Source organism: Corapipo altera, unplaced genomic scaffold (genome assembly GCF_003945725.1).
Source record: "Corapipo altera isolate COAL_440 unplaced genomic scaffold, ASM394572v1 52b, whole genome shotgun sequence".
Lineage (NCBI taxonomy): Eukaryota > Metazoa > Chordata > Aves > Passeriformes > Pipridae > Corapipo > Corapipo altera.
Genome location: NW_020884922.1, coordinates 4,717,603 through 4,736,553, shown reverse-complemented (window position 1 = coordinate 4,736,553; position 18,951 = coordinate 4,717,603). Strand labels below are relative to the sequence as shown.

The window sequence follows — 18,951 nt, the reverse complement described above, 5'->3', positions numbered from 1 at the left end:
CAGAAATGACAAATCACAAATACTAGCTGTAGGCAAACCAGCTTCCAGTATTCTTCTGATAATTACAATTAGGAAGCTTAATGAAATCCAGCATACCAGATTATTTTCACAACTCCTATACCTTGGATTTGTACTACCATGACATCTTACAACAGTATAGAGCAAATGGATTAGATCTACAGAATAACTTTATAGTCTTCCCTTCAGACTGATTTTTCTTGTCCTTTCTGGCAATATTAAGAAAATATTTTCCAATTAATTGCAAGCCATTTAGTGCTCTCACAAAATTACTCCTCAATGACTCTGGAGCAGATACACTTTCTTTCTCCCAAGTGCCTTTGATTTCTTCTCTGCACGCACAGACATGCACTTAATTAAAACTTTCCATCGAAGTGGCACTATTTAGACACACAAGGCATACCAAGTTGCTCTTAGGCTTCCTGCCAGAAAGCCAGCAGTGCTGATGCTTTCCTTCATTTACTTTAAAGTGTCAGCAAAACGGGCAATTTATGGCCACATAAATACAGAGCCAACAACCCATGACTGCTATCTGCAGCAATACAGCACACACACAGACGGTTACTTGGTCCCATTCCCTTGGCCTGATTCATGTTGCTGAATACAGAATCAGAACATGCTTTACCAAAGTGTCTTCTGTAACACTGCCATAAAATAAATCAGTATGAGTGTTTAAAAAAGGTGCAGCATGAAAAAAATCCCATTAGAAAAGCATGGGACTTGAGCAGGTATCCACTATTCGCCATGTTGAAAATTTAACCTGGGGACTTCAGACACAAACAAGCAGGATGCAGACAAATCACATTGTGAAATGAGGCTTGGTTTTTTCAGGATATTGGGATTTTTGTTAGGAAATAAAGAACAGGGAGAAAAGCCTTTTGCTCTGATACAGTGGTGTGATTGTGGGTAGGGATTTATAAAAGCATCCCTAAAAAGGGAGACATCTGAGAAATCATGTAATTGCCAGAAGCATTTGAAAAAGTCTGTAGGACACAACTACTCTCATTATGTGGTACCAGTTCTGCCTTGGAAGGCTTCAGAGATGTATCTGACAAGCAACCCCTGAGAGAAAATGTATTTCTGACCACCAGTGTAGCTATTCTTACATGTGAAAGATGCAGCAGAGGCTGGATAATGCCACTGAGCTCTGTTAGGTGCTGATTGTCATACATGTGCTTTTCACACTGAAGTTAGAATTAAACTAGATAGGTTTCAAATTGAGAGTAGGTTTCACATGTGGCAGTACTGATAATTCTCTAATCTACAGACGTCATTTTCTAAAAATGAGAGAAATCTTATCTTTTTACAGCCTGAATCTACCAGGAGCAGTTCTGCTAAGACTAGAAACATACCACCAACTGGAGATATCTGCAGGGCACTGAGGCCTCAGCTCAGCATGAAATCTGAGCATGAGGAAAAATTCATCCTTGTCTGGGAAATTTTTTCATGCTTTCCTGTGCAAGAAGAAATGACTGAACTGAGTACCTTCAACTGACTTCATCATTCAGCAAGACTGACCTTCAGTTTATACCTTGGCATATTCTTCTTCCAAATGCATTTTTTAAAAAGCAAAATAAAACATTTTCCTCATCCTGCATACTCTTGGTAAAGAGTATTATCTGAAAATGTGACATCATGACTTCTAGCATAAAAGCAAAAGAATTTCACTGACTTTGGAAATGCCAGCATTTTGCCCTTCAGCGGGAACTTGAACAGGGTGTACATCCCTGTACACTGAAAAGCCCAGCCATGTACACAATATATTTTAAGGGTCTTACTCAGAAACTCTGCACCTCCTGAATCTCCTAAAGCATAAGGGAACTGGTACCATGTATGAGCTATTTTGCTCATACATTAATTACTTGAGATCAACTGTAGAAATAAATAAACAATTTGCATTCTAATGCAAAGAAAACAAACAAACAAACAAAAATAAAGCCACTAAATATTAGGTCCTCTTTGTAATTTCAAGTGCCAGCAACTTTTGAAGAAGGAACTTGTGGTATTAAAGCTTATAACTGAAGTGCAAGTGTAATAAAATAATATGCAGGCAATAATCAGACACTTTTACAGAAACTCCAAGATATGGTAAATAAACACATCAAGATAATTAAATAATTCTGAGTATTAGACCAACAGCATGAAGTTGGTGTAGAAATGGACATGACTTTCTCTAACAAAATGTACATGCCAAGTTGGCTGATTAGCTCATGTAAATGTCTTTGAAAAGCCCAAGACAAGGCAGAGTAGAGCCTTATTGTGAAATAAACTTCTGTAAAAATAAAACTGAGAAGACATTAATTAGTTAAGAACAAATTAAACAAATTTCTTTTATCTTTTCATTTCTAAAAATATACATTATATCCAGACATGAATTCACATTTTCTAATTAAGGATAAGATTGCTTAAAGCAAATTTTTAAAAGCTCTTCACCATTGCTTAAAAATTTTGTGACTTTATTTGTATGTATAGGAAGCCAAATTTTTATTAGATGAACTGGTAAATAAAAATATGTATTTTCTATCTTTTGTTATTACACAACGATTTTACTGGAGCTTTAAGCTCCAGTATATGAACACTGATTGGCTTTTTACATTGTATTGGGTCGAGCAGTTAATTTTCCTCACAGCAGCCCATATGGTGCTGTGTTTTGGATTTGTGATTAAGAAATTGTTGATAACACATCAGTGTTTTAGTTACGGCTTACACAGTGTCAAGTCCTTCTCTGTTCCCCACTCTGTTCCCCTGTCTGTGTCTACTACACATTCTGTTGCCTTACATACATCTGTATTCTAGACTGTGTCTGTTCTGGTTGAACAAGAATATAAGAATATAAGTCCCACAGCCTCCTTATCACTTTGTATTGGTCAGCCTCCAGACCCCTAAGCAATAAAACAGTGCAAGACATTAGAAGTTCATATTTAGGAAAAGGAAGTAAGCTTAAAAGAGTCCACATCAATAGATATTATTTTGCAGTTCACTACCGTAACAAAGTTCGGCAGTAAGAAAGTTAATTCCACAACAGAGCAGAAGACATAAAGCATGTTACAGCTTCATTTAAATAGTATCACTTCCAATTAAAAAGCAAAAGAAAGGGCACAGTGAACATCATGTGAACGCCATGAAAATTTAGGTCAAATAATAATTTGACCAGATAATTATTTTTTTACACTTAAAAATCCCAAAGGAAAAAAATTTGGCACATGATCTTAGTGCTCAGTAATGGACAGAGCTTTGTGGGCATCCACTGGTCATGCTTTAGAACCTGGCAGAGGTATCAGAACAAACACAGCAATGGTCCAGGACTAATGCCAATTAAAAACATGAAATTTAGAAACCAGGTGTAAACATAGCCTCTCTGCAACTAAGGCAAAAGAAGAAACTAGGCTTATATTATCTTGAAAACACTATAGCCTGTTCATATCAGGAGCTTATAAATGAATACTATTTTCTTAACTTTCAATTCAAAATGAGATATAAGAATAGGTAGTCAATAACTATCAGTTTAAATGAGCTATACAACATGAGTTTTCTAAACTGCAGAACATAAATAACCACAAGTAAGAGTACCCCTGAACATCATAACAATGGTAGGTAGACAGTAAGACAGAGTTTACTGCAGATCCTGAAGATGTGCTAATGTCGAGCCTATCTTTGCAGAGCATCTTCTACACATGAAGATGGTTCTCACAAAACAAACATCCCTTCTCTAAAACCCTTTAAATACTTTTCCTTTCCACTTGAGAATGCTATCAGCAACTGCTCTTGAAAGACAGAAATAAGTACATGAATAATACAACACATCAGGAACTCACTGGTATATGTATTGATTATTTCAATGATGATGTCTATTGTAGATTAGATTAATTAGAGAAAAATTAGCATGATAGTGAAAGCGATGAGAGCAGAATACAAAATAAAACAGAGAAATCACAACAGTTTAGTATTTAAAAGCATGGGATTAGCACTCAAATTAAACTGAAATTAAGAGGAATTCACCTCTGTTAGCAATATCAGTTCACATTAACAACAGGGTTTCTTACAAAGCAGATGAGAAATATCTGCCTCACATACAAAGTTTCTCATAGCTTTTCTGGTTGGACAGTCACTCTTATCAGCCCATTCAACAGGGATTATCCACTAAAAATAACAAATAAACAAAATAAATCAAAATTAAGAGAAAGGTATAAATGAAAAAGCAGCTTGGATACTGTACACCAGGTAACTTTCAAAGATCTGGTGACAGGAGATAACTCAGCTTTTGAGCTAGAGTTTTGCAATTTCATTAAAAGTTTTGTGGAGATTATAATTAGTAATGTATTATTAGAACGAATTAAAATTAATTTTTCAAGGAAATAAACCTTAAGTCATTTTTTCCTGTAGAAAAATAGCTTTGTTCTTAATTATATTTCCAAATTAATACAGTATTTCTTTTTAGGAAGAGAATTAACATATCAAACTAAGATTTCAAAAACTCTCAACAGTTCTAGGCAGCCTGTCTGTAGAAGTTTATAAAATTTAAAAATGATCAATAGAACCTTAAGACTTTCTTGTTCACAACTAATAGTTCTCTATGAAATTTAAATTTAAAATGCACTGCAATTGTTAGAACAAAACACCTGACAAGTACTTAATCACTGCCTAAAACATGGTACCAATCTCAAGAATACTTGATGTAATTTCCCAGTCTACACATAGAAGGCTACTATTATGGAAGACCACTATGACTCTTTCCCTCCAGGAAGCAGAACATCCTTTATTTATTGCAAGTGATTAATAACAGTCTGCGTAAAGTGAGAAACAGCAGAACACAGTACAGTGAAGAGACAAAGAAATTCTGTTCCTCAGATGTGCCTTTTTTTCTTAAAACCTTGTTTACAGATATGGGAGAGAATTTCTTATTGTCTGTAATAATCCTTATTGGGAATTTTCATTTGCATATTAATCAAGATTAAAATCTGTGAGGAAAAAAGATAAAGAAAGACATTTCAAGCCTACCAATGAAACACAATTCTTCATTTTGCCATTGCTTTATAATGCTAAGAAACGATAAAGACATGATCCTAACAGTTAAAAAAATTGCTAGATCAACCCATAAGGAGTTCATATGGGGTTATACTAAACTGTGGCAAAAATAACTAATCCACATGAATATAATGTATTATAATAATTTATTTCACTTACAGAATGTCTTTGATTTACTGGGGTGTTAATATTCTGCAGAGGCAACTAATTAAAAGTAGAAATTCTCAAATGGGAAGTTTGCAATTCCATTACTGTACCCTCAGCAACAGTTATCTCAAACTCATCATACAGATAAAACAACAGATTCTGTCTTTATCTAAAAATACAACTCAAGTTTCCTTTTCTTGAAAAAACTATCCTAAAACTGTGCTGCATTTGTATCTTGTATACAAACTGAATTTGTGGCTGTGTGAGGCAGCCATGCCCACAGCTGCAGGAGCCCAGTGGACAGGACAGCCCCTGGTAGCATCCTGACTCTGACAGGACTGCAGCTCACCCTCAAGCCTCATGCAACCAGTGCAGGAGCCGATGCTTCAGAAAACCAAGGTGCTTTTTCTTATCATTTGCCTGCCCTGACTCCTGCAGGCATACAGGATGCTGCTTCATATGTTCTACCTAATGGCCAGCTAGCCTCCCCTCTTCACAACAATTCAGAAGAGTTGAGGTACTCCTCCAGGTACCAGATTAAAGGTGCTCTGCCACTGCACCGGGCAAAGGTTTCACTAGGCTGCCCTGTGACTAGGGCAGAAGCGTTGAAGTCCTTGACTAGTTTGTACTAAAAACCTAAAAGTACAAAAATCAGGGAGTTCACATAGGACAGGAATGGTCTATAGGGTCTTTGTTAAACAGAGAAATCTCACCCCCCTGCAGAAGGCCCCTGGGTGCAGTAGCTGGTATCTGGCAAGGTGCCTCAGTGTGATGGGGGTTTGTGCAGCTGCAGGAACTGTGGGGGAAGCAGGGCCATACCATTTGATGACAGATACAGGATACCTGATGCTTATGAAGAACATTCAAAGACAAAGGAAGTAGACACCATGAACTCAAAACTGTTGATTTTTTGAGACATTTGGGGTAGTATGACATTGAATCATGCAGAGTAAGAGGTGAAGGTTACCTTATATTCAGTACAGATTCCCTAAAATGACAGAAAAGAACCTATCTTATACTGGTGCTTTTTTTTTCCTAGTGTTGTTTTCCACACCCAGAAAGCTGGAGGGATGCCCTCCAGTACTAGCACAGTGTCCTTTTTGGCATTCTTGCTGTGACCCATAATGCCTTGGGGAAGCTATTTGCATTTGTGCTACTTGGCCTGTATGCCATGTACCTGTCAATTAAAGTAGACCAGAGCTGTACAGCAAAGAAAACCCAATCAGTATAATAAAGAGTAATATATATAGCTGATGTATTTTGTATAACAATATATTTAGAAAATGTAAAATTTTCAGTTTAGAGTCACAGCAGCCATACTATTTTTTTTTTTTAGATGAAAAGAATAACAAAAATGGTGGAAACTGACCTCTTAGTGCCAAACATGATGATGCGGGCTTGTTTCACATTTATGAATGCACTGCTCTGCACAGGCTGTTTATATTGACCTGGATGAGAAGAAAGAGAGATTTTTAGATCAAGAAACTCAGGACCTTGATTTTAATATCCTGAACAACGAGTACATTAGTAAACATCTTCCAGTGAGAATTCAGAGAATACTTAGCAATTTTATAGAAATAAAAAAGTTAGCAAAACTGTGTAAAGATTAACAAACAAAAGATAAGAGTTAAAAAACCTAAGACTGAATCCTACTGCTGGGGCTTAAACCTGATGTTGCTAGAGCAGTTACTCAACAAAAGCTACGCATAATGCTATGTGATAGTGCAGGATCTAAAAGTCCTTGACTTTTACAATGAAATTCACGTGCATGAGTTAAATGCATGTGTCTTAAAGCAACTAAACAGGTCTTCCTGAATTGCCAGGCTGAACACAGCTATATAAATTTATATCTTAATTGAGTTTTGGTGCTTAATTTGTTGAATGACTAGCTTAGTAAATTAAGTCATTTTTCCAGAAAGAAAATATTAATATCAATACGAAATTTCCTGATGTGGGCCTACTAAATACTAACCTCAGGAAACGTTATTATTTCAACAAAAAGAAATTCCAACTTTTATATAAATATTAAAATATGAAAATATTATAGAATAATAGAACAATTAGGTCAGGAGGAACTGCCTAGCCCAGCCCTCAGCTCAAAGTAAGTATAATTAGATCAGGTTACTCAGGAATATGTCCGCTTGAGTCTTGAACATGTCCACAGCCTCTTTCAGAAACCAGTTCCAGTACTTCACCACCCTCACAGTAAAAATATTATCCTAATACCTAATCAGAATTTTCTATGTTACAAGTTGGATCTACTGCCTCTTATCATATCACTGTATACCTCTGAGAAAAATCTAGATCGATTTCCTTTGTGTCCTCCACTCAAGTACTCACTGACAGCACTAAGATGGTCTCTTGGCCATCTCTTCTGAGCCTGAGTTGATCCAGTTCTCTCAGCCTTGTGTCATATGCCCTTTGCTACAGCCCCTTGACCACCTTGTTTGGGCTTTGTAAGTCAACACCCTTCTTGTTCCAGGGAGCCCAAAAGTGGACATGGTACTCCACAGTCAGCTTCACAAATACCAAGTAGAGGGGAAGGATTTTTTCCTGACCTGCTGGCTACACTTTTGCCCATGACGCTGAGGGAAGCAGGTGACTTTCTTTGCTGTAAGGGCACACCTCTGACTCACATGCAAACTGCTGTTCACTAGGCCCTTCAGATCCCTTTTTGCACCACCGCTTCACTGCTTCCCAGGCACTTGGTCCCCAGCCATCGTTTTACACAGGGTTATTCCACCCCATGGGCAAGAACTTGCATATGCTTCTGCTGAATTTCGTGAGGTTCCTGTCAGCTCATTTCTTTGGCCTGCCCAGGTCCCCCTGAATAGCACCACTGCCCTCCAGCAGCTCCCTCCCCAGGCAAGTAAGTGCATCGTTCAGGGTGCCTGTGCCCAGGAGAGGCCCCAGGGGCTCTGCAGCCCCACATCAGGCCAACAGTAACCTCCCTCCATGTGCTCTCCGAGCCAAGGCCTCCAAAATGCAAAGGACATTAGCAGCAGCTGGTGGCAAGGGAGATACCCTGTGGGGTATTGAGACCATCACTGCACACCCTCCAAACCATCCCAGGCAACTTTAAGCACAGCTTGTATTGCTGTGCCAATGGCTGAGAGGAGGCTGACACTGCTGCTCCCCATGAGCTTAGCCCTCCCACAGGAGGATTTGGCCATTCCCAGCTGCAGCCAGAAACAGCTCCCAGCAGAACTGGAAGCAGAGACTGAAAATGCTGCACAAACTGGGAAGAGCAACTATGACCCAGGCAGTGCTCTGGGTGCTCTGCATGCTCCCAGCCCCACAAATCAAGTCCCTTTTGCAGGCCTGTTCACAGCACTCTGGTCCTTCACTGCCTAAGGAGCAGCTAAGTACCAACTGGAAAAGTGCAGGCAGGCAGCAGCCCCTCCAGCTTCCCCCACCACGTCCGTTCCCACAAGACTGGAGCGGCTTCCATTTTTGGTTCACTCCCCTTATGAATGTCAGTCCATACTCCCACTGCCCCCACAAAATGTAATATTCATGCTAATGAAACATTTCTGCCCTAATCTCAAATGTTCAATTTAAAGCAAAAATATATAGCTTGCAAATTCAAACATTCTATCCCAGTTTTGTTGATTTTTAAATGTAAACGTGCTATCTAAATACAAATGTTTTGTTCACCAGGAAGAAGCTGTGATTGCATGATCTTGACTGATGGGCAGATTTTTGTCTATAAATTCCCTCCTAAATTCGTAAGATGCTCAAGGGGACTTCACATCTCCATGTCAGATCACATCAAATGACACAAGATAAAATGTCTTGTTACTTGCAGGCGAGGAAGTGATATTTTCACAGCACTATATTTCATTATGGGTTTGGGCAATGACATTTTTGTCTCAATTTAACAGCTGCTCTTAAAGTACTTTCTTTTCTGTTTTGTGTAGGGTTTTTTTTGTTTCAGTGTGTCTCCTTAACTTGTACAGCTGCAAAGAATCACAGGGAACCTCCCTCTTCCTTTCCATGCCCTCTTGTTCCAGAATCACAGCCTTGCAGCTGGGCAAGCAGCACAAATATCATCAGCCTGAAGTACATTTTCCTTCCCATGCAATTATTCTCCCTGCCACTCAGTAACATCAGTCCCTCTACTTTGCGAGCATAACAAATGCATGCTTCAAGTTAGCTGTCTTGATTGGGAATTTCTAAAGGCTTTAAGTAAGCCAAGTGTCCACTCCAATTGAAAATCAATGGATTTGGGGCATACACATTCCCTGCGTGTCTAAGCTATGCCTACACTGTCAGATATGCAGCTCAGAGATGGAACATGGATGAGATTAAGGACTGCAACTCAACCTCTGCCCCAATGCACACATTAAGTATCTTAAGCCATTCAGACAGCTGATTATACAATGTGGAGCATAAATGTGTACATGAGTCAGGCATTCCTTTTCTCTTAGAAATAGCAAGGTTTTCAGAATTTTCATAAGTATTTAGGTTGTGACCTGGAAGCCCAGCTCCCGTATTTGAAAATTACACAGTCACTTATGATCACAAAAGCATTAGCAGAACTTGGACACTGAAAATTTTAATCCCAGTTTATTCGATCAATTGATGATCGCCTCCATTTCCAGTCAAAAGCACCATTTGCAAGCATCTAAAATTAGTAGGTATGACTGGTTTTATGTTTGTAAGAACTCTGAACGGCTTTAGTGCTTCCTGTCTCTTCTTGGATATAAATAATAATTTTAGGGATGACATAAGGTACTGCAGTTTCTCAGAAAACAGGACAACAGGTATAAAACTGATGAGTAGCTGAAGCAGCTTCCCTTGAAGGTGACTGGTGCAGAAATAGGAAGAGCAAGGCATTGGATACAGAGTCAGAGAATCACAGATTAATTTAGGTTGGAAAAAACCTTTAAGATCAAGTTCAACCATTAACCCCACACTGCTACCGATCTCAGCAGAAACTTTGCTGGCATTATCACCTTCCATTCCCTCTAGGCACAACTATATTCTTTCAGGGAAAAAAAAAGACTGATTCAGTGAACAAATATATTAAATGAGACATTAATTTGGACTTTGGACCTTTTTTCCTTTGCGTAGAGTTTTTGGTGTTGCATAGAAATGTTTCCCATAGCATTTCACTGGCTTAGCAAAGGCAGCTGTGTCAGCTGCTGCCTTTCAGCTGAACCCCACTGCCTGTCCGATGGAAGGTACTGTCCTCAGGACAAACTGGCATAACAGCCTGGGAGAACCATCCTTACTTTCCTGCAAACAGTTGCATTACACTGCTAAGAAAGGCTGATTAAGTAAAAGGGGTCATTTTGCACTGAAGCAGATGCGACAAAGCATCTATCTGCTTGCAGACTAAGTTCTGAAAGCTACAACTTCCAAAGTGAAATTAGAAGCAATAGCGATTTCTAAAATGATATCTTAAAGATGTCATTAAAACTGGCACAAAAACTCAGAGAATATTTTCATTTGCACCAGATATACTTAAGCATAATTTACTGAGATTCACACTGACTGCTCAAACCCATGCAAATCTGAGCACAACTATCAAGAATAAAAATATTTTCTCTTAAGAAACAACTCTATTATAGTGAAAAGTATGGCAAAAAATGTTCATACAGAATTAAAAAATAAGATATTTATCAATGACCTGCAGGAAGCAATGGAATGCAGTGTCATCCAGTTTGCAGATGGGACCATATTAGGGGATACCAGTTGATATGCTTAAGGGCACCCAGGGAGGGTTGGAGAGGTTGGAGACACAAGCTGACAGGGACCTTATGAAATTCAGCATGGACAAACAGATGCAAAGTCCTGTACTTAGGAAGGATGCAAGTCCTGTACTTGCCACTTGCAATGGCACAGGCTGGGCACTGCCTGGCTGGAAGGGCAGCAAGTTGAGCATGAGTCAGCAGAGTGTCCTGGCACAGAGATAGTGAACAGCATTCCAGACTTTATTAGCAGGAGCATGGCCAGCAGACAGAGAGAAGGGATCATACTGCTTCATTGAAAAATCATCAAACTCTTCCTGAAATACTGCACCCAGTTCTGCAGCCTGCCCTCGATGCAAGGACACCGATGAACTGGAGAGAGTTCAGCTGAGCACTGACCATACTGCCCAGAGAGGCTGTGCAGCATTGCCCATTGGAATTTCTTAACACCCATCTAAATAAAGCTCTGAACAACCAGGACTGATCTCACAGTTGACCATGCTCTGAGCAGGAGGATGGACTAGAGTCCTTCTGAGGTCCCCTCCAACTTGAGTTATCCCAAGATCCTATAAGTCAATGTATAAAGAAGTTAAAAAATGGAAGGGGATGTGAAATGATGGTTGAAGTTGGGGTAATTAAAATATAATGCTGGTACAACAACAGGATAAAAGATTATTTTCTGCTTTAAGGAAACACCAAGAAGAAAACACTTTAAAATTTCTGTTCTGAAAGGCTACAAAACCAGTTACATTAAGTTCCTCTCAGAAGAGGTAGATTCAGTATATTTATAGATGAGGACCAAGAGCAGCAAACAGGAACTACATATATCCAACTGTAAACCTGACTTAGTTGAATTTAAAAATATTGAAATCCAGGAGGGGGAAATAAGCAGATGAGAAAAAATCTGAAAATTGAAACACTACTATGCCCAGTAAACCTTTGAAATTAAAAGATGCATATGTAGAATTTTACCAGTTCAAAAGAAACAACCTAAAAAATGGAAAGCACGTGACTTCAGTACTCATATCACTGGGGACACCTGGAATATGTAAGAAGTTTATTAGCAGCATCACTGTTTCAAAGATTTCTTTTTGCAGAAGAAAACAAGTGAAAAAATAAAGTGTAAAATTAGAAAGGAGAGAGAGAACTCTAGTTCAGTACTTAGGCAACTAAAAACAAAAATGGCCATGCTTACATAAGATACAGTATGATGAAGTGACAATGAGAGCTAATGGGAATGAAACAATTTTTGCACTTCAGGAAACCTTTGATATACTGCCACATTAAAGAAAATATGTGCTAACTTTTGATGTAAGTGTCATGCTTGCAATAAAATGTAAAGGAGAAATCTAAGAGAGACTCAGCAGTCAGTTAATTCAGACTATCTCTGGAAAAAGACTGCTGAGAAACAAATCACCAGACAAGTAAAGCATGAAGTTAACTAGAAATATTCTTAATTCTGTCCTTGCTGCAAAGCAATCACTCAGTTGAAACAAAATTTCTCCATTTACCAAAATAAGTCACTGCTGTACTTCACTAATCATAATAACTTAAAAAAAAAGCACAAAAAAACCCAACAAAACCAACGCATTACTAGTAATGTAAAAGAATCTAAGATTCTTAAATATTATTCCAGCTTCACAAGTGTGTCGTGAAATGCCCATCCAATCTTTAACAAATATATTGTTCTAAATTCTTCATACTTACATCCCAAAGGCCTCTGTATTGACATGCCCCTCCAAAAGACTGCAATACTACTTAAACGCTTCCCTGTTCTCAGCTAGATCACCCACTAAACCAAACTACCTTTATGTAGCTAAACTGTACTTTCGTATATTTGAGTAATTCTACTGAATGCCATCAGAGAGAAAAGCATGTAATCTTGGTATTCCGTGTGTCTCAGTGCTATAGCATACCTTATTAAAATACCATACCTTATTAAAAGTTATTGTGATTAAAAGTGATTTGCTGAAGCTTAGGAAAAAAACTTCTGATAAACTTCTCAACAGTCTTTGAGATAACAAAAGTTAAAAAAAAAAAAAACTCAGAAGGAAAGGATAAGATCACCTACAGCAGAACATATTTGATAGGTAGGTCAGTGCTTTTCTTCTGCCCTATGACTTGAAAACACTGGCTTTCTCCTGTAGATGTCTGTTCTCTTCCATACTTGGGGAACTGCAGAAACTATTTTAATCTAATGGTCTGAACTACACAGAGAAAGGAGCTGAGTGATACACGGATACACAGAAACAGAGAAAGCAGAAAAATGTCACCTGAATTTTTAATTTACACAGCACTGTAAAAAAACTTAAGGCAGAGCAATGGGAGATGGTTTTACAGAAGTAGTCCTTTGCAGTATAATAGGATACTGATGTAGGATCACAATATCTTCCCAAAAGCTGTGCTTCAAAAAACTCAAGCTATGTCTAGTTAAGGGGATCATACAGGATTAACCAGAAGAAATGTAATGGCCTGTGGATACAGTGAGATTGATTACCTCTGGCCTTAAGCTGTATCAAACTCTGCCTCAGATCACTTATTTCAGCGTTTTTAGTATGTTGTGCAACTATTCCAAAATTAGAAGAAATAATTTCCCCAAACCTTTATGAAACAAAAACCACATTTATTGTCTATATAGTTGAGCCTGATTTTTTGTTTTGTTTAATTACCCTAACTCTTGAAGGAAGTACACTTTACAATTCAAATAAGCAATTAAAGGTTTAGTTTGGCAGCTCTTGGAGCTAACTAATTAGTGAATTCTTAAGAAAATAAATGATAAAGAAAAATAAAAGAGCTGAAATGTAGTTACTAATGTAAAGACTGATTTATCTGAAATGTAAATGAAATCCTTAACAGCAATTCTTATGCAGTGAAATAAGCCTGACTGCCACCTGTTGTTGATCAAAGGTCAGTTCAGTATCAACAGTTTAATAAACAATTTATTTTACTAATGCAAATCATGAGGGCAGCCAACATTATGGTCATTCAGAAGTATTAACTCTTTATTTTTTCATTAATATGTTTTTTTCTGATATCTGAAGGGAAAGGATTTTAGAAATATAGAAGTTAACTTCATATATTTGATTATGATGATTATTTCATCTATCAGCAGACTTTTACAGCAACCACATAGTTGCTGAAGATTTGATACTATTGTCTGTTATGATTACATTTGCAATCCTGTTAATTTAATCTTCTTACACTTCTAGTTTTTTCTTTACAAATTAATTACATTATTATTGCTGTATGCTTTTCATTTGAATCATACAGTTTCCATGACAGATGTTTTCTTATTCCAAAATGAGGTTAAATATTTCTGGTTTTAAAACAACAACAAAGAATTATGAATTTGCCTCCTCATCCCAGTCACAGCTCACGTGACCTCCTTATCTTTTATTCTTTAAAATAATATCACATGCCTCAAAATATACTTAATTTTCATTTTCTTTCTTTTGCTTCTTTTCCTTTTCTACATTTTAAAATACCATATATGTATCTTTCTGGTGTCATAACTAAGTGTAGCTTCTGCCACAGAATCCACATAGTATATTCAATGCAGAGATGTAGCTGTGCTTTATCGCTCATTCCCTGTTAGATCATCCACTTCTGCCTGTAGGCAATTCAAGACAAACCCTAACTATTGCAACAGGAGAGAAAAAATTTCCTCTCATGCTCTCTGTGAGCATGCTAAAGAAATGTATTGATTTTTAAACGAGACAGAAAAAAAACAAACAACCATTTGCCTGGGGTATTTTACCCTCCTTCACCTTTGCCGCAGCAGACTCAGCTTCCTTTCCTATGGTTTCAGGATAAAGGGACATTCCTTTACATCCCTTAGATCACCTTAAAATCTAAGTTCCTTGGAAACCTAAGATGGGGGGAAAAAAAGATTGCTAAAAATTGCTTGTCCTTCTCTAGGCACAATTGCTGGACTATCAATAATTTATTATTAATTAAGCAGTGGATGTGCCTATGAACAGAGAACAGCATGCATACAGAGAAGACTCAGAGAGAGTAGCCAGGACTGATCAGGTTTTCATTATTTTTCTGTGTTTACAAAGATTTATAAAGCCTGATGAAGTTTCTACCATTCCTCCCTACTTCCCAGGCTCAACTTCACTCCTGGCTTCCATCTCCCCTCTCAAGCAGAATAGAGGGATGAGGAATAGAGGTTGGGGTCACCCCATAATGCTTTGTCTCCACCACTCCTGCTCCAGCATGGGGTTCCTCCCACAGGATCCAGGCCTTCATGAACTGCTCCAAGATGGATCCTTCCCATGGGCTGCAGTTCTTCCAGAACTGCTTCAATGTGGGTCCTTTCCACGGGGTGCCGTCCTTCAGGAATGGACTGCTCCAGCGTGAATCCCCTTCAGGGTCACAGGTCCTGCCAGAAGACCTTCTCCAGCATGGTCTCCTCTCCATGGGCTCTCTGTGGGCTGCAGTCTCCTTCAGAACTCACGCATCTGCTGTGGCATGGGCTCCTCCACTGGCTGCAGAGTCGGTATCTGCTCATCATGGTTCCCCATGCGCTGAAGGAGGACAATTTGCTTCCCTCTGGTCTTCTCCACAGTCTGCAAGGAATCTCTGCTCTCACCTGGACCACCTCCTCCCCCACATTCTTCACTGATTTTAGTGTCTGCAGAGTTATTCCTCTCTTTCTCTTTTTTCACCTCTCACTCCTCTCCCACAGCTGCCGCACAGCTTTGTTTATCCTTTCTTATAATTGTTATATGTGGTGCTCCACCACATCACTGATGGGCTCAGCTTTGAGCAGCAGTGGGTCCACCTTGGAACATGTGGAACTAGCTCTGTGAGCCACTGGGATGGCTCCTGACATCTTTTCAGAGAACTCACCCCTGCAGCTTCCCCACTATCAAATCTTCGCTGTATAAACCCAGTCCTATTTCCATCTGATTACAAGCCACTCTGAGATACTGTGAATCAGATTTCTATATATCATTTGTTAATGCTGCAGACAAAATATAACAGTTATATAATTTACAGCAGCAGAGGGAGGACTGCAGGGATCATAATTAATTCCACATAAATAAAGATGTAGAGATAAAACAATTCCTGGGACCAAAGCTGATGAATTGCTCTCTTTCCTGTACTCTTTTGCACTATTACCAAATGTAGTGGTACTGTAAGCTAAGTTCAGTATTTCACAAGCTTTGTATTTTTTAACAGATAAAAGCCATCTCTCCTCAGAATAAAATAATGGCAGCTAAATGTGATCAATAGCACAGAACAGAAAAATACAGACCGGAGTCTCTAGTCAGCCAGACAAAGGCAGAAACTTTTGGAGGATGGAGAAATAGTGATGATCTTTGGCTGTTGTTATCTGACCTAATTCAAACAGGAGTAGAGTGAGTACAACTTGGACAGATAAAGCCGAATATGTCAAGCACATGAGTTTATTAGCTATCATCATAAAAAGAGGCATAACAGGGTTTCTTTTGTACCTGATTACAGATGCTAGACACAACAACAGTAGCAGATTCATCCTAAGAATATATGGATTCTGTTTTTCAAATTTTGACTTTTAATCTAATGCTATGATAATGGCTTTTACTTTAACTACAGCTCCAGTGATAATTTATATCTAAATTAAAGAGGTCACTTAACTGTACAGAATGATGTAAAATAGTGATTTCAATATATCTATTTCTTATTGAAGAGGTACTCAAGCACTTTCACTTAATATAGCCTGTGTTATTCAAAAGGAAGAAAATAAAAAGAGAGTGACATTTATTCAATACAATGTGAAGTATATTTGTGCTTAGTCATTAGCTGGTTGATGACTATATCTCAAGATATGATGATGCAGATTTTCCTAACTGTATTAAAAAAGCTCTTCTCAGTTCACTTACTAAAAGTCTCCCCTAATCAGCTGTCAAGTCTATCTATTTACTCCTGTGTTATCAACAGCAAAATATTCCTTTCATTCATAATTACTGTGGAGGTCCCACTGCCATTCATTTAATGACATTAATGGTTTTTGTCTTCTCTTTTGAAAGCCACAAATACAGAAATTACAATATACAATATTTACAGTACCTTATTTTCCTTTCACAATTTATATATATCCATTTTTGCTGCTTTCTACTTCTGCTCCTTTTCAAGAAGAAAGCTGACTATATATACTGTGAAGTTCTCAGCTGGACTGGATCCAAGAGTACTGCTGCCTATAGACCGTGCCACTCTCAAACCAAAATATTGGGCCAGATCTGTAAGAATTAGTGAATAGGTTTTTCAGATCAAAAGTTATACTTCCAGTTTGGTAAATAACTAAAGTATTCCAAATCTTGGCACTATGCAGCTTTCACCCCACCAAGCACAACAGTAGCTGAGGTGTATTTGTCCTAATAGAAAAGGCTCATACATGACTGTGGCCCCTAAAGGTGATTCTTCATTACTTTCTCTCCCCCACTCCTATTCTGAAGAATCCTGGCTGCAGCCAGTTCTAATTTTCCACTCCTAAAGATCCACAGACCAAGTCCTACTATTTTTCTTCCCAAGCAGAAGTTAAAAAATTAACTTTCCCAGAAGACACCATTAGAGGACACATTTTTGTTTTAAGAAGTCAGTAAAAACTAAAGAGAAAAAGAGAGGATTACCCCAAAACTCAAACCAGACAAAGAAATGCTCAGCTATGTTAAGGTTCTGTTTGGCAGACAGGTGGAACAAAGAATCAATGGGTCATGGGGCAGTCAGAAATTTAGTGAATATAGAAGAGAACTAAAGAGACTACTTATTTTATAATCTTTCCCCAAAGCAAAATATGATGCATTTAAGCCATTTCTAATATATATTGGCCTACCTATAACCTGTTCTTAAAAACCTGAAAGGATTGAGATTGTACAACCTGAAATATAGCTTTCTATTGTAAACATTAGATATTTGTTCCTGAAAATAGTATTCTTTGCCACAACTCCAGCTCATTATTTGTTATTTTCCCAGCAGACACAGAGAAAATTCTTGACCCTCTTTCTCACAAATGCACTTCACATATTTCAGTGATTTTCCCATGTCTCCCCAGCGTGTCTCTTTTTTAGGTCAAACATCAATCTAGAATTCAATTTTTTTTTTTTCCTAGATGTTTTCTAGATTTCTGATCTTTATGTTTTAAACCACGGGTGCCCAAAACTGGAGAACATATTCAATGCAGACTGAGTAAAATAGGAATTATTTATTATCTTGCATATGGCAACACTGGTTCTACATTCCAGTTTGATATGTTCTCTTTTTCTTCCTCATCAGTCTACATCAGTAGCTAACATTCAGCTTGCTACTCGTACCTTAGGCTTTTTCCCTAGTGTTCCTACACAGCTAATCATCCCCTGTCTCATATTTTGTGAATTCAGGGAACTCAGCAATATACTACACTTCTCACAAAGAATTCATTAATGTGTGAAAACCATTATGTTCATATGAGTTAAGGTTTGACTAATAAATAAAAATCATGAAATACCTGGTCCATCAATTATCTGTGGGGCCAAAATATCTTTGACATTAAAGCTAGAAGAGGTAGTCTGAATGCAGCATGTTTTACCACCATCACTGTGCTCACTGTCATATAGAACTACAGGAAATACTGCACTGCTGTTAACCTTTGTTGCCCTCAGGCCAAGAGCTGGTAAGAACAAACCGAGCTAGAGAATAAGAGATTGAAATGATTTTCCCATCTCTTACAGCTTCAGGTAAGCTCTGAAAATCACCTAGATTGGAATATGTTCCTGTATATTTTCTTGATGTCTCCTTTTGTCTCTTAACTCTTCCAGCCTTCAGTTTACTTCCTCCACCACCCTGCCCTCAGTCTCCTCTTTTCCAGGCTGAAAAAGCCAAGTGACCTCAGTTGCTCCTTATATGGCTTTCCCTCTTGATTCTTGACCATCTTCAAAACTCTCATATCCTTCTTATATTGTGGCACACAAAACAGCACACAGTACTCAAAGGGAGGCTACACCAGTGCAAAGTGGAGCAGGACTGTCATCTCCCCCAGCTTCATTATTTGTGTGCATTCATCCCAGTTTTTTCATCACAGAGAGGGTCTGACTCACAGAGT

General features: G+C 38.2%; 1 protein-coding gene across 4 annotated transcripts in view; it reads right to left on the bottom strand.

The window, feature by feature from the left end:
- Window positions 1-6,642, bottom strand: part of OXR1 (oxidation resistance 1) — a 226,608-nt gene extending 219,966 nt beyond the window's left edge. For 3 of the 4 annotated variants that reach the window (XM_027657070.1, XM_027657072.1, XM_027657075.1), the window contains exon 1: window positions 6,560-6,642. Coding sequence is in view for 1 of the 4 variants with exons in the window: in XM_027657071.1 (XP_027512872.1) it covers window positions 6,560-6,576 (17 nt within the window). In the remaining 3 variants the exon portion in view is untranslated. The remainder of the gene's footprint in view (window positions 1-6,559) is intronic. The other variant, XM_027657071.1, reaches the window with a different exon arrangement.
- Between the last annotated feature and the right edge of the window lie 12,309 nt (window positions 6,643-18,951).